We start from the raw sequence: 14,867 nt of genomic DNA, 5'->3' as shown, positions 1-14,867 counted from the left end.
AGGGCTGCTCTTAAGATAGTAAGAGAAGACTCCCAGAACACATGTAGTAACTGTTGGAGTGAATTTGAGAAATCCCAGTTGATTGGAACCTGTCTTTTCCGTTGCAGGAAAAGGAAGATAATTTTGAATCTGTTCAGCTGAAATCTTCAAGATCCCAGAATATATGAAGAATTAATGCTGCCTTCAAAGAAACAAACCTAATCTCTATTTTTACAGGACCATATTTTAAACATGTTCTGGCACACATTGTAGTGGTGATCTTGGTGAGAAATGCTTGGCTATTTAAGGGGAAAGAAGACAGGAAGCAAACCAGAAAATTGGATTGCCTTACCATGTGATTGAGTACCTTGCCAAAAAAAGAAAGCAGGCACTTGGATTCCATACTGGGAATGAAATTCAACTCAGGAAGAGATATATGTATTGCAAATAACATGAATTTTTTAAAATTCACCTGGGCATCTCTCAGGCATGCCATATGATTTATAGGTACTTTTCAGTTCCTTTCACTCCTTCTACACATATTCATAAAAATTATTTTCAGAGAGGCTTGAAACCTCAAGCAAAGGTTATGTATTGTCCTTTAATAGCATAACTATGAGTCTCTCTTAAAATCAAAGTTGTGAATGGTACTTGGAATGAGCCTCAGGTGATTTTTGAACTTTGGAAAACACTATTGATTTTAATGCTCTGGAGGGCTGAATGGTCTGTGTCAGCCTCTAATACAAGAGGCACAGTATTGCAACTGCAAGTTGAACTCAATCTGATGCCTAAGTCATTGTTATCAGCACTGGGGTAAAACTTGATGCTATTAACTTTAAATGTGTTAACTGCAGCTGTGTGGAGATCTGGGCCCATGAGTTTATGGGCAGTAACAGGCTCAACCTCTATAAATAGAATGAAAATGATACCTACAGTGCAAGTTGAGTTGTTCTTCTCTGTGGAAGCTTTTCCTTTCAAGAGAGGTCATTGGCAGTGTTAGATCCTCCCTCAGGCTGCCAATCTGTCACCTTGCCCTGGGCTGCAAACCAACAGAGCCTCAACTCTCCAGGGAAAGCAAGAATCTCTGCTTCTTGAAATCAGGCACCAGCTTTGTCAGCTGGAAGGCTTGTTAGAACTACTCCACCTCTGTTCCTGGCCCCATGGAAGGAACAAGAACAGATGCCCAGCAGAGCTCAGCATCTAAATGCTTTCTGCTGTCAGTGCAGGTACCTGCTTAGGGAAAAGGGCACAAAAATGGTGTCTCAAAAACTAGAGGCTAGGTGGACTTTTTCATAAAATCAGCCACATTATAAGCATGTGATCTTCATAATATCCACTGTAATAATTTCCTGGAATTCCCACTGGGGTCAAACTCAAAGGAGTCTGAAACTTAGGCAAAAAATATTTGAGTAAAATTATGCAAGACTTGTGTAGAGCCAGGAGAAAATGAGGAATGATTCTTGTGTTGACCTCTGGTCAGACTTGTCTTTCTATTAGAGCAAAATTATGTGAATTGTGGAATGCATCAAAACCAGAAAAGACACATGGGCAGAAATGGTCTTTTTACTGTAAGTAATACAGATTTTTGATTTTATATGACTGAGCTAGCTCTATCGATAAAAGAGGGCCCGCTTTTAAGTAAAATTTAAATTAAACTGAATTTTATGCAGTCTAAATATTTTATTATGCTATAGATATGGACAAAAATTTTATGAAGTTCAGATTATTTTTTTGTTTAGAGAAAACTCAGCTCAGTTACTTTATATCTCCAGTCAAAGGCCACAGGCTTTACTCTTTTGATGGGAGATACTTCAGTCGTCTGAAACTGAAGTGGTGTACATTTTCTGTTGTTCTTGAAAAGCACTTCTCTTTCCCAACAAATATTTCTATGGGGTATTGTTGAATGTATATTAAATACACATTCCTTTTTGTATATTTTGTACCATTGCACACTTATTATTGTACATTGTATTTGTTGTCATGATGTCATTTATATATGGTTGTCAAAGATGATATGCTCACAGAGTAAATGGTTATGGCTTTGGGATTTCACTTCTTGGATCTTTTATGAAGAGGGGTTTTATGTTGTTGATTTTTATTCAACTAGTGTGCTGTAGCATCAAAGATATATATCTGATGGGCATTCATAAAATAAAGTGAAAATATATTTGAAATTCTGGACTTGAGATGTTTGGTGGAACTGCAGCCTTCCCTGAACGTTGCAGGTCTGCAGTGGTGGCTGGAGCTTTTCACTGCCATCAAATTACATCTGTCTACATCTCCTTTAATTTTTTCCTTGCTCTCTCCATATGTTTTCCAAGCCACAATTACAGTTTATTCTCCAGAACATAATTTTTATTTCATTATTTAATGTAATGTCAAAATGCCTTAATTTTTATTAACTACATTTAATTTTGCTTAAGACCACAGAGGGTTTATTTGGTTCCCTTCCTTTTCCTTTTTGTTTTCCAAAAAAAGCAGAAAGCGGCATTTTTTGTCAGCTCTAGCAGACTTTATTCTACAATCCTTCTCAGCTCTGTTTCCAAATGGTTTGTCATGGTATTATTCAAAATTTTTTCCAGAAATCTAATAGTATAACTGGTGCAGTGCAAACAGAGTGATATACAAATCAACAACGTCGCCTTTATTTACCTTAAAAAAAGAAAACGGCGTTTTCCAACAATTAAGCAAGTGAAAACTGGCACATTTTAGCTGACTTCTGCTTTTATTTTCTTTCTGTCAAAGATATAGTAGAGAGGGGAAGTTTCAGTTTTTCCAGAAGAGACAAATTTTGGAAGCCTTTAATACTTCATTAAGAAATCAGCTGTCTGTGACCTCTTCTAGTGCTCTCCAAAATATACTTACTACAACCTCCCCCCTTTTCTCCCACATGGAATCACATCAGAATCTGTTATTTGATGCCATAAAACAATGTGAATCAGTCTGTTATGTGTTCACTTGATTAAATGGAATGAGTTTTATTGCTGCATTTGCATGCTTTTCATTGAAATCTGGAGTCAAGCAACTGAATGTCTTTGAGGATTAAGCACATTTTACTGGTGTCTCATAAATTATGGGCAAATTAGCAGAATGTTTTTGTTTCAACCTTGACAGTGCTTGCCAAGGGGAAGATGTGCAAAGAATGTATTCCATCTTGGCTCTAACTATTTTGGCTGATGTTTGTAATATATAATACGATTGGCTAAGAGTTTAGGTTTGGGAAAGATTTGTCTGCAAGCCACAGTGGGAAGTTAGAGTAGCTTCAAGGACCTGTCAACGTGGTTCAAAGAAAGGATTTGACTATTTGCTCTTGAGAAACAGTTTCTGGAGCTCTCCATTAGTTAAGGAGGAATGTTTGCAGTTTTTGCACTGTTTGTCCAGAGCCAGTACTACCTATTAAATGGAGATGCTTATTATAACCAGACAAGAGAGCAGTACTTGTTGCCATTAGGAGCCAGTGGTTGTTGACTCATCTCCAGCTGTGGCCAGCACAGATGCTTCATTGTAAGGGTAAAAGCAGCTACAATTGGTGGTGAAACACCAATGGGAGTGACCTTTCTTCCTAAGCAAAGAATGCAGCTGGTCAGTCCATAGTGTAGAATCACAGAATGATTTGGGTTGGAAGGGAAACCTCTAAAGATCATTGAGTCCAACTCCTCTGCAGTAAGCAGGGACAACTTCAGGTAGATCAGCTACTCAGAGCCCTGTCCAGCCTTGCCTTGAATGAAACCAGTTGTGTTCATTAATTCAGGAAAAACAATCACTTAAAGACAATCTACTGTATTCTTTTAACACAGTAGATTTTGGTTTTGCTTTCAAAAGACTTAAAGAAGAAACAACTCACCTACAAAACCCAAACCAACCCAAAACCAAAAAACAAGACCAAGAAGCAAAAACTAAACCCAAGAACAAAAAAACCCACAAAAAGCCAAACCTGCTTTATTTCAGATCAGCATGTAACAATATTTTGAGGCTTATTTTTCTTCCCAGCCAGTAAAAAGAAAAAAAAACACAGTTTCCCACAAACCTTTCTCAGAGAGCTAAGGTGTTCTGAAGTTTTGGCTTCTGAATGAAAAACTAAATTTTTTTTGCAGCATCCAGTAAGGCATCATAGATGCTGGGCTAATCCTTTTTCTTGTTCCCAGCATTTCCTCAGGATGGCTGCATGTGGGGCTCAGAGCAGTGTGACAGCTCTTCAGGCTCACTGCCAAAGTCCTTGGGTACCCCCTCCATGGTGGAACCATGACAAGTCTAACTCTGCTTTGAGGTGAATTACTCAAATCTTTTTATACGATGAGAGCAGTAAAGAGACCAGAAGAGGTTTATACTTTAAAGCCAAGTTTTACAAAAATGGAAGAAAAACTATAAACAGTTTTAAATACAGAAACTAAACTGATGATGGGAGACAAAAGAAATAAAAATAATTTTAAAATCCCATTTTCAAGAGATTTTCATGCCAGTATGATGTGCAAAGCCTCTGCCAGACTTTGACATCTTCCCCCCTCCTCCCCCCCCCCCCCCCTTTTTTTTTTTTTTTCTCCTGTTTTGAAACTGGACTTCTTGAACCATCAGGCAATACAAGATCATCTACATCTCTGGACAAAATCCAGAAAGTAGTGAAAAACTTTCATAACAAAGACAAGTATAAGAATGTTGGGCAAATTTGGTGGGGCTGGAACTCCAGAAATCCACATGGTTTATTTTGTTTTGTTTTGTTTGTTAATGAAAAACCCACATACAAGTGGCTTTCAAGCCACCTGAGTATTCTGCTAATATGTTCAGACACAGAGCCATTTTTTTTCAGTAGTGCTATCAAAGTTAATGAAAACTCTGGGACTGTAAGATCCAGATGCCAATTTATATTCTATGGGTATGGTTCACCTGACATGATGCCTTTGTTTTCACTCCAAACTTTGTGATGTTAGCTGTGCTAACCTTGGTTTGGAAAGATTCATCTCAGCCTAAAGTAGCAATCTGAGCTAAGCCAGGGGAATCGTGCCTCCTTCTCTGAGTACAAAGGGAGAAGAAGCTGACAATCTGACAATCTCATATGTACCTATTTATACTAATGAATGTTAGGTAAGGTAGCTTTGAACCTGATTGTTACATTCTATAAAAATTGAGAAGAAATTCTCATTGGCTTGGGCATTTTTCAGAGCTCCATAAAGATAATGTAGATGCAGGGACATCAGAACTGTAGTCACAAATTGTGGCCTTCTGCCACACAATGAGCAGCCTCTTAATCCATGGAAGAGCACACAGAAGTTGTATGAATGCAGCTGCTCAGTCTGTGATGCTTTCAGGTGCTCCCCAACCTGTCAAAGCTTGACCCTTGTGGGAACCAAGCCCCAAACAGAGACTCCAGTGACTGTGGAGAGAAAGAAGGGCTCTGCATATAGTGCAGCCTGAGCAATGCTTACTTTGGGGAAAGTCACAGTGATTTTTGTACTAGACAGCTCCATGATGGAGACTCTTAAGTATCTGTGTGTGTAGCCAGTCACTAAACTGTAGACATCAAAACTCTTTTCTGATGAACTGTGGATGTCCAAAGAAAATAGGTGTATATCTCTGTGTAGGAATCTGAAGAAATTTAGTCTTCTATTTTTTGCATTTAAAATAACAGCTACTCTCTTATCCAGTTCATTCCTAAGGACTCACACCTTTCCAGAAATGTGTAAAGACTTCTGCAAGTGCAGAAGCACTGGGCTCCAGAGAACCTGTACATCCAACACTGTGTATCTGTAGTGTCTGCCTTTGAAAACCCCAGTGGTGTTGCCCTTGAAGCCAATGAGAGTTTTGCTGTTGACCTCAGCAGGAATGGGATCAATGGGAACAAACCCTTAGGTAAATATGCCCAGACACATTAATCAAAAGTGTGTTTGTCTTCTTAATGACTTACTGGACCTGGCAGAAGGGAGGATTTTGGGTTATTTCATTAGGTTGAGGGTGCCTTTAAGAGTGCTGTTATAAAAGCCACACTTCAAAGGTATTTTGCAATTGTCTAAGTACCTGGTGTGTGTGCCTTGAATCACTGGGTTTGAATGTAAAGTCACCCCACAGATGTGTGCAAATTTCTCCTGGATTTCTCTTTTATGACATTTTTTTGGTTTCTGTGTCTCTGCAGTTCTCCAATTGTCTTGCGTGGCACTGTTGATGCAGACAAACTGAACCAGCTTGAATTTGGCTGGAAGTATGAAATAGCCTTAGTTAGTATTTTGACAGGTTGTCTTCACTCTGTTTGCCAACACAATCTAAAATCTCTTTGTTTTTTATATGCTGCCAATCTACTGCAGGCTTGCCAGCCTTAAGTCATCCCAAATGAGTGAACAATAGAAAAATTTTTACTAATATCTCACTGAGATGCAATCAGACATTTTCTCTTTTTTTTTTTTTTTTTTTTTTTTTTTTTTTTTTTTTGGGGGGGGGGGGGCGGGGGTAGGAGGGCAGAAATTATAGAATCATAGAATAGAATCATAGAATAGGATCATAGAATGGCTAGGGTTGGAAGGCACCATCTGGTTCCAAGCCTTCTGCCATGGGAAGGGACACCTCAGTCTAGATAGGATCTTTAAAGCCAGACTGGCTTAAACACTTCCAGGGAGAAGTGTACTTGACATTGACAAAGCATTCATTGTAAGCACACACACACTGGTACTGCAGATATTTTATCCTATTTACCTATTCAGGTGTCTAGAGAAATGTAATGATCTTGAGGGAGGAAGACACAAAAATGAAACTATGCTGAAAAAGTTTTATCTCTTTATTGTTGTTGCCTTTACATTAATACTGCTGTTTTGTGCTGAGAAAACCAATCTGTTACACGTAAGGTAACTGTAATATACAACATAGAAATGCAATCTAAGTTAATTACAAGGAGCTACAAAAAAATTCCGTAGGAAAGAAGTCACCTAACATTGCAACTGTGCTTGCAACAAATCACTCCCTTACTGCAGGACTATGCACATTGTGAACCATGGTTATTTACATGTCCCTTATGACCGTTAACAACAGAAGGGCTAAAATCAGTCTAAAAAGTTCCAGGACATCACTATATACTGTACAATCCTCAAAAATAATTTATTACACTGTTTCTAAAAAAAACATACTAGTTTTGTTCTGATTTCTTTTGTTTTCTGGTGTTTTATGGGGTGCACAACATGTGCAAAATTTTGCCTAACAGTCTAAAAACTCAAGAACTGAACTGCAAGTCACAATCACAGAGATGAAGTGGTGGAGTCCAGGACTTCCCTTCCATTGCAGACGGTTGGTACATACATAGTAGCAGATGCTGAAAGAGAAAGAAAAAGAGAGGGGAAAAATCAGCTGACTTCAGGGCAGAAGAAAATTACAAAATCATGTAAGATTACAATCTATGCTGACCTGGACCATCTCACCCAATTTAAACAAGATGCTCAGTGGAAAGTGACTCTAGAGGTCTTTTCCAACAAGTTTGTGTTTCTGTGATTCCGTGTAACTGTCTCAGCAGTGGAGCTGATGGAGGTCCTGCTTGTACCTCTAAAGGCAATTCAAATCTGAGACTGAAGCACCCTCTGGAGGAACCTGATTTCTCTTTGCTAACAGTTGAGTGTTCTTAGGGTGATTAAGCTTCTCCAAGAAGTGTCTGAATAAAATACATGAATTTTCTTTTATGATTCTGGGCCACTGGGTCTCGCTTTCTAGCACTTCACATGGGAGTGTGAATTAATATAGCTAGAGTGTGCTAAGATATCCCTGTAGAATAGAATGTGAACCTTTGGATTTTTCAAGTTTTATTGGCAAGAAATGCTAAGGTCCTTTGAGCTTTCACATAATTGGAAAGGACATTTCTGAAAGAAAATATATGCATTTTTAAATCCAGGACAGAAGCCTCTGCATATTAGGACTGTGTTGATCTATTTTTTAATCTAAAAAACAAGAATCATGTGTACATGTTGGATGGAGTGAAGGCATTTTTGAATAACTGAATTTGAAAGCCAGATTATTTCTCACTTAATCCCAGAATATTTTCTGGCCATAATATTCTATATTTCTAGGAGTTCTAGATCAGTATTCAAAATGCAGCCAGAGGTGAGGGACAGATTCTCATTCCCTTGTTTACGTTGCCTAATGTTTTACACAGCAGGTTTTCGTTGTGTTTTTACAACTTAATCTGAGCAGGTTTCTAAATGTATTTGTATTTTGACTGTAGGATATATTGCCATTCTGCTAAAGCATTGTGGATTTTAATTTAAAAGCCATCTGGCTTGTCCATCTTTGTTAAAATTAGCCACTGGGTATCTGGAGTGTGTTTTCAGATATTCTGTGACATCTCTGCTCATGGCACCATAAAGCTGTTTTTTTTAAAGATACATTAGGTTGATGGCAACAGTGACCCAGAGAAATGTGATGCCTTCATCAAAGAAAAAACACGGCAAGAAATGACACAGTAAACTCAATCATCCAGTGTAAAAAAGCAATTTATGCAGCTGACAAGGGCATGCTCAGTCTTCCAAAACTGGTGCTGGCTACATTCTCAATTGCAGACTGGTTTTCTAAAGATGATCAGCATCTTTTTCAGAACAGATAATTGTTCCTTCAGATCAGATACTATTTGTGATTCTAGATATAAAGAATCTATCCGTTCTTTATATTTACTGGATAAATATAAATGGAAAACAGAACTGCTTTAACCAGAGAAATTTAGAGGCACCTACTGGACTAACCTACTAGTCAGAGGGCAGAACATATTCCTGACAAACAGAAGAGCCAAGAATGATCCCCTGCTCTGAATCAGGTAGATGGAGTTTTATTTCTCATAGTCTGGATATATTTCATGAGTCACATATGTAAAATGAGTCAGTTGTAGGTAAAAGGGCACAGGGCATCGTGTCCATGATTATGTGGAAATGAACCAGCAGGTTCTGTATTAAGTTTATAATTGGGTATAATATGGCAACATATTAACCTGATTTTTTAATGTTGTTGTTATTTTTTATTTCTACTTGTTGTTGGAAAAAAAGAAAAATTAGTTCTATTAAGGAGATTGATTTGAATCCCTGTTCTAGTGCAGTATCACTACAGGCAAAGTCAGGGGTTTTTAAAATCCAAACACATTGAAGAGCATGAATAGCTCAAATATGTCAATAATTGTGTCAGAAGGATGTCAAAATTGAACTGAGAAACATGGTGGTATGCAAGAAAGTAGTGGTCTTGCTTTTCGAGTTATCAGGCTTCCTCCTCAGCTCATTGCTTTGTTGTAGTGTTGGGAAGCAGTTAGTAATTCTTCTGGGTGGAGTAAACTGTTCACACTGAGCATCCTTCTCTCTCTCTGAGACTGAATGAAAGATCATAGAATCATAGAATTGGCTGGGTTGGAAGGGACCTCAGAGATCATCAAGTCCAACCCTTGATCCACTACTGCTGCAGTTACCAGCCCATGGCACTGAGTGCCACATCCAGTCTCTTTTTAAATATCTCCAGGGACGGAGAATCCACCACTTCCCTGGGCAGCCCATTCCAATGCTTGATCACTCTCTCAGTAAAGAAGTTCTTTACTGATCTTTAAAGATCTTGCTTTTCCTTAAAGACCTCAGCAATAGGAATTGCTGGCCCTGCAGGGTTCTGAATTTCACATCATGTCTTATAGCAGCAGCCAAGAGGTGTCCTGAAATACTGCTGGACCTACTGTAGACACTTCACCTCCATTTTACCTTGTCTGGAGACCAAGAAAAAATATAGGACATGACCAAAAATCTTGATGTAGCTGCAGTCCATGCTTCAGCTGTCCTCTTTCCTGGAAGCCTCTCACTTTGCTTAGGTAATCCAAGGCAAAGAACCAGAGGTAAAATGCAAAAGCCCAGCACTGAGCACCTTGCAGCATGACAATAAGCAGCTTCAGGTGTGCTGCCTCCGTGCCACTTCTAGTCATGCTCACAGCTGGACCATGATGAGCTAATCATGTACAAAAGCCATGTTTCAGGGCTAGTTTGGAGCAAGGGCTGGGAAAATAAATTCTGAGACAGAAAATTTGCCATCTTGGTTATAAACAGTAGCCTCAGGTCTTTTCCTGACCCCTGTGTAGGACAACTGGAGGACCACAAGCCTGTGCAGTGCTCTCCCTCTGGGCATGGTTGAATGACACCTCCTGGGTGTAAAGGCTCAGCCTGAATCGTGTAGGTGCTTAGATCAGTTTGAATCCTTTGAGAAGTTTTTTGGGTGCTAATTTCCTTTTATTTTTTATTTTTAATATTTTATGTTTTTTGCTTATTATTTATTATATTTGTTTAGTTAACATAGTGTTTGTTTAATATTTGATAATTCTAATATATTAATATTTATATATACAACATGTTTTATAACTGGAAAACTGGGGAACATCCTGGTGGGGAAATACTGCAGGGGAAGGAGAACTTAGCAGCACTCTGTCAAAGGTGACTTTTCAAGATGCAAACAAATGTGTACAGATGCATTTTTCAAAACATTTCATATACATAGGCACACAAGTATCTTGCCTTTCTTCAGCAGGATTCTCTATTCTGCAATCTATATTCTTTTGTAGTCCAGAATTCATCTGTCAAAAGGATCAAAGCTTGGTGCCTCTAATACAAATCTCATTTAGCAGTCAGTACTCACCTCTACCTGCTTTCTGCAGTGGCAAGGACAAGGAGCTGTGTTCAGATCCCTCCCTGGGATGCTCAGCTCAGCTCTCATGCCCACTCTGCAAATGATTTGGCTGACCAGTGCCTCAGGGCCCCTTTCTTCTGCTCAGTCCAGGGCTGTAGTTGTGTTACACGTTTAACAATTCCACCCAAGAGCATCCTGAGTGTCACTTAACTTTTCTCACAGTGTTTGGCCAGTTCTCAGGATTGAAGGAGCTGTGTTAAAAACTGCCTGTGAATCACTTGCTGCTTGTGACCCACTGAACTCATGGTTTTAATGACTGCTGGAATGAAGAACTGGTGGCAGCCCTGGGATGCAATGGAGGTGGAAATCCATAGTGGTAGGAAACACACTGCTATTTGGAGCATCTTGGGTACTCCTGTACCCTAAAGCTCTGCTAATGAACAAGAATTGGCTGTCCAGACATTGCTGTTACTGGAAAGCCCTGGAGCTGATTTAAATCACTCTCATTTTAAGTTTTGAACTAATGGAAACACTATCAAGACCAAAATAAATTTGAAAACAAAAAAGCTGACAGCCCCAGGATTGATGAGAGGAATACTTTAGACATGGACTAGAATTAATTCAGATGACAACCTTTTTGAAGGTTTATAAATGACTACACCGGTAAAAAAATTTGAAAATGATTTACAAAAAAAAAAGGAAGGGAGTAAGGGGAAATGTTCCTTCTTAAAAACAATGGTGCTCTGATAGACAGATACTTTTTTAGTGTTATTTTCTGAAATAATTATCCTAGATGGATTCTGTAGGGCTTTTGCCATTGTATGTGATGGACCTTTTAGTCCTACTTCAGGGTTCATGTCTTGTCACAGTGTGAAAAGACCAAAAGAGAGAAGCAGCCCTTATTCAGCATGGTCTAAGCAGGAGGAGTAAATGTCTGTAGCCACCTTTCTAAAGAATAAAGGAGCAAAACACTGTAAGTCTGGATTTTTATGCTTTCTTTAGTATCTTAAAGCTATTCACAAGCCTGAAAAAGTAATCTTTTAATGTAAAGAAGTACCTAGTGAATGTCTTTCAGCTGATTGCAGCCTTGTGCACACACACACACACATCATCCAGTAGTTATAATACAAATATCAAATCTCATAATGCAGTCCTGTACAAAAGTATCCATGAATCAAAGTGGTGTCTGACTGAGCTCATTCCATATCATGAGAGAAACAAAAAACCTGGAAAGACCACTTATACAAAATTTTTAAGGAATGAAAATAAATCTCATGTGACTTATCATTTCATCAAGGGACCAAATTTCTAAAAGTTATTTGGAATCCAACAGGCTTGTAAATCCAGCCCTTTCATCAGTGCACTTTGTGCACTTAGGACCATCTCACCTCTCTCTAGGTTTAAGCTTTTCAAAGCAGCAAGGAGATTTTGGTTTCTGGTGTCAGGGCTGGATGCAACGCTGACTCTGATGAGATGAGGGAATTGTAGGGCTTCGTGGCTGCTCTCCTGTTAAGGGACTCTGGGCATCCATAGCACAGTGTGGTTGGGGTGGGAGAGCCAGAGATGGCTGGGAACCCTTAATCTCCTCATCCCTGCCAATAAGATACTCAGCAGGGTCTGAAGTTCCTTTCATGTTCTGTCTGATATCTGAAGAGCTGAATTTTTCTAGCCAATTTTGAAATTTAAGTCATACTCAAAAATCTGAGGCTAGGTTAGTGTGAACTTTCTGGAAAGCCTTGCCCTTTGTCTCCTCTTTCCTCTGTTACTTCTTGCTTCTTTCTAGCTTTAGTGTGCTTTTTCAATTAGCTTTCTGGGTCAAATATTCTATCCATAAGGCTCTATGAGCAAACTACTCTGTGCTTCCTTTCTTGACTTGTTAAGCTTGGTAAGGAAGAAACCAACCACACAGGTGTTTTTTTTTTTTTTTTAATATTTAAAAAAATCTCTAAGCAACTCACCAGAAGAGGAGCAACAGCCTCAAATCAAACTCACAGGTGTGAACCAGCTTAGAGTGAAGAGAATAATGATGAAGGAAAGGAGGGAGACAAAGCAGATGAGCTGTCCCAGTGACAGGGCACTGATTGCTTCTTGCAGCTGTGGCATTAGAAAGGGTTTTGCTCTCACTCAGAATACAGATACAGTTTATGGCAACCCTTGTATGCATTTGCTGGAGGCTTGGAGCCTTTCCTTATCATGCAGGTGATAAGAGACATTGAGAGCATGCTGCATTCTGGCCCGGGTCCTGTTGGTGTGTCACTTTGACAGGAATACTCCAGGGCAATCTGTTCCTGTCACTGCTGCAAGAGTGACAGAGAGCTGCAGGCTCTGCTTGCTTTGTGCAGTGGGATGGAGTCAGAACCTGCTGAGAGCTTTCTGATGACTTCAGTGAGCTTCAGAGCAGGCACTGAGCTGATTCCCACGGGAGGGTGGTGGATTTTTCTCTCCAGACACAAATGAGGTGATGCTTCCACATGGTTCACAGCCCAGCCTATCAAGATCTTCCTTTTGTGGATGAAAAACCCCAGTTTTTTTTTTACCCAAACCCACTGCAACCCCACATCCTTACAAAAAAGCAAAAGTTCTGTTACTTACACTGGGAGTAAGTGGTCCCGGTCCCACTGACACTGAATCTGTTGAGATGGAGTCTGTGAGTGACCACATTCTTCTGGGGCTGGAAGAGGATGATGTGCACCTTGGGTGCAAACAAGCAGCCCAGCACAACAAAGCCACTGAGACTCACAGAGATGCACATGGTGGTGGTCTGCACCTAGGAGAGAGTGGGTGCAAAGTGCTGTGTTTCAGTATGGAAAGCTCTGAAATGCAGAATAGTAGAAGCATTATCAATCAATAGGAACCAGAGTCCTGGGGGTGTGCATTGGTACCAGTTGGCCTGATTACCTCTTGCATCCTTATCTTCCACAGGATCATATGAGTGGGGTGCATGGTGTTGATGATGTGCTGTATCTCTGCATATAAGGGGAGACTGTCTGTGTTTTTCCTTACTCTAGTAAAGAAAAGACAGTCTTGTTCTTTTTCTCTCATCTCCCATGTCACTGATTTCTAAATTGACCAGGCCATCCTCTGAGACATCAGTCACACAATATCTACACACAGCTGTCTGCACTGGACATCAGATTGGATTTACCATGTTTTATGTGGGTTTACATTAGATGCCTCATGTTAAACATCCATTGGAAGCCCAGCCTCAACCCTAGGCAGAGAATCTGAACAATCCCTTGCAGGAATATAGACGTGATTTGGAGTGTGTAAGAGCTGGTGGCATTTGTCAGACTGAGCCCAAATGATGCCCTGAGACATGTTTTGGGGCTCAGAAATAATTTGTTTCTAAGGCTGCAGGTTTTTTGAGTGGTTGTCCTGGGGAATTTGCTAGTATTACTTTGTTGGCACTGTCATTCTTACTTCCTTTTTGTTCTGTGGTATAAGTGGGTCCCCGTTTACTGCCTCATTTTCAGTTTATATTCCTTTCTTCCAAGCAGATTCTTTAATTAAGATGTTGAATTATACAGCTTTAAACTCTACTGCTTAATTTGAATGATTGTACACCCATGACTCGTTTTTCTTTAGTTACACTCCTGCAGCCCTTGGAGATGAGCCTTTTTCCATGGGAATGCTTCTATATCTTCTCGTCAGAAGTAATTGGTATAAAATGAAAACTAGAGTTGGGAATTGACTTTGTTGCTTTATATACATATATATATATAGCACCGAGTACTTTGTCAGCAGTGAGTATAATTAATGTGATCATATAACAATCACTCTTTACCCAAAGGAAGTGTGACAAGAACCATGTGTTCAGCATTCACAGGGGGAGGGAACAGAACAGACCCTACATGGGCAGCACGAGAAAAGGACACCTTAGTGGTTCCAGCTGCATTTCCTCCTTGACTTCTCTGCACTTCATCCACAGGGCTCTGAAGTTGGTTCTGGGTGGGTCTTGAACAGGTGAAAAAGGACTGGGTGTGTTCTTATAAGGCAAGAATAAATTAATTTAGTAGTTTCATGGTAACTCTTTTCAGTAATGATGCCCGTCCCATCAGCCTGCTCTGCTAGAATTTGCAGCCCAGCTGTGCTAACACAGTTATACACTAAATCAGTGAAATAATTGGGGTTACAGCAGCCCCATCCCACAGGATTTAACCCAGGTCACTTCAGTATTTCAGTGTGTAACCCAGACTCCCAGGCAGAATCACAGTGCTGGCAGACCAGAGGCAATCCTGTTGGACCAAGATAGGAACCTCTGGCAGGGGATGAGCTTCTGAAGGTAG

At 39.8% G+C, this 14,867-nt stretch overlaps 2 protein-coding genes across 5 annotated transcripts in view; one reads left to right on the top strand and one right to left on the bottom strand.

Annotated features, from left to right (window-relative positions):
- ELAPOR2 (endosome-lysosome associated apoptosis and autophagy regulator family member 2) overlaps window positions 1–2,960 on the top strand; it is a 101,167-nt gene extending 98,207 nt beyond the window's left edge. Inside the window, exon 22 of the mRNA XM_071734061.1 lies at window positions 108–2,960. Within this exon, the coding sequence (XP_071590162.1) occupies window positions 108–167 (60 nt within the window). The 3' untranslated portion in view covers window positions 168–2,960. The remainder of the gene's footprint in view (window positions 1–107) is intronic.
- A 3,762-nt stretch (window positions 2,961–6,722) lies between these two features.
- GRM3 (glutamate metabotropic receptor 3) overlaps window positions 6,723–14,867 on the bottom strand; it is a 104,056-nt gene continuing 95,911 nt past the window's right edge. For 3 of the 4 annotated variants that reach the window (XM_071734056.1, XM_071734058.1, XM_071734057.1), the window contains 2 exons: window positions 13,174–13,348; window positions 6,725–7,267 (listed from right to left, as the gene is read on the bottom strand). In XM_071734056.1, coding sequence (XP_071590157.1) covers window positions 7,194–7,267; window positions 13,174–13,348 — 249 coding nt within the window. In that variant the 3' untranslated portion in view covers window positions 6,725–7,193. Of the gene's footprint in view, window positions 7,268–13,173; window positions 13,349–14,867 lie in introns of all 4 variants that reach the window. The other variant, XM_071734060.1, reaches the window with a different exon arrangement.

This window comes from Heliangelus exortis, chromosome 1, assembly GCF_036169615.1.
Source record: "Heliangelus exortis chromosome 1, bHelExo1.hap1, whole genome shotgun sequence".
Classification (NCBI taxonomy): Eukaryota; Metazoa; Chordata; class Aves; order Apodiformes; family Trochilidae; genus Heliangelus; species Heliangelus exortis.
Note: the sequence above shows the minus strand (reverse complement) of the source record. Positions and strands in the feature narration are given on the sequence as shown.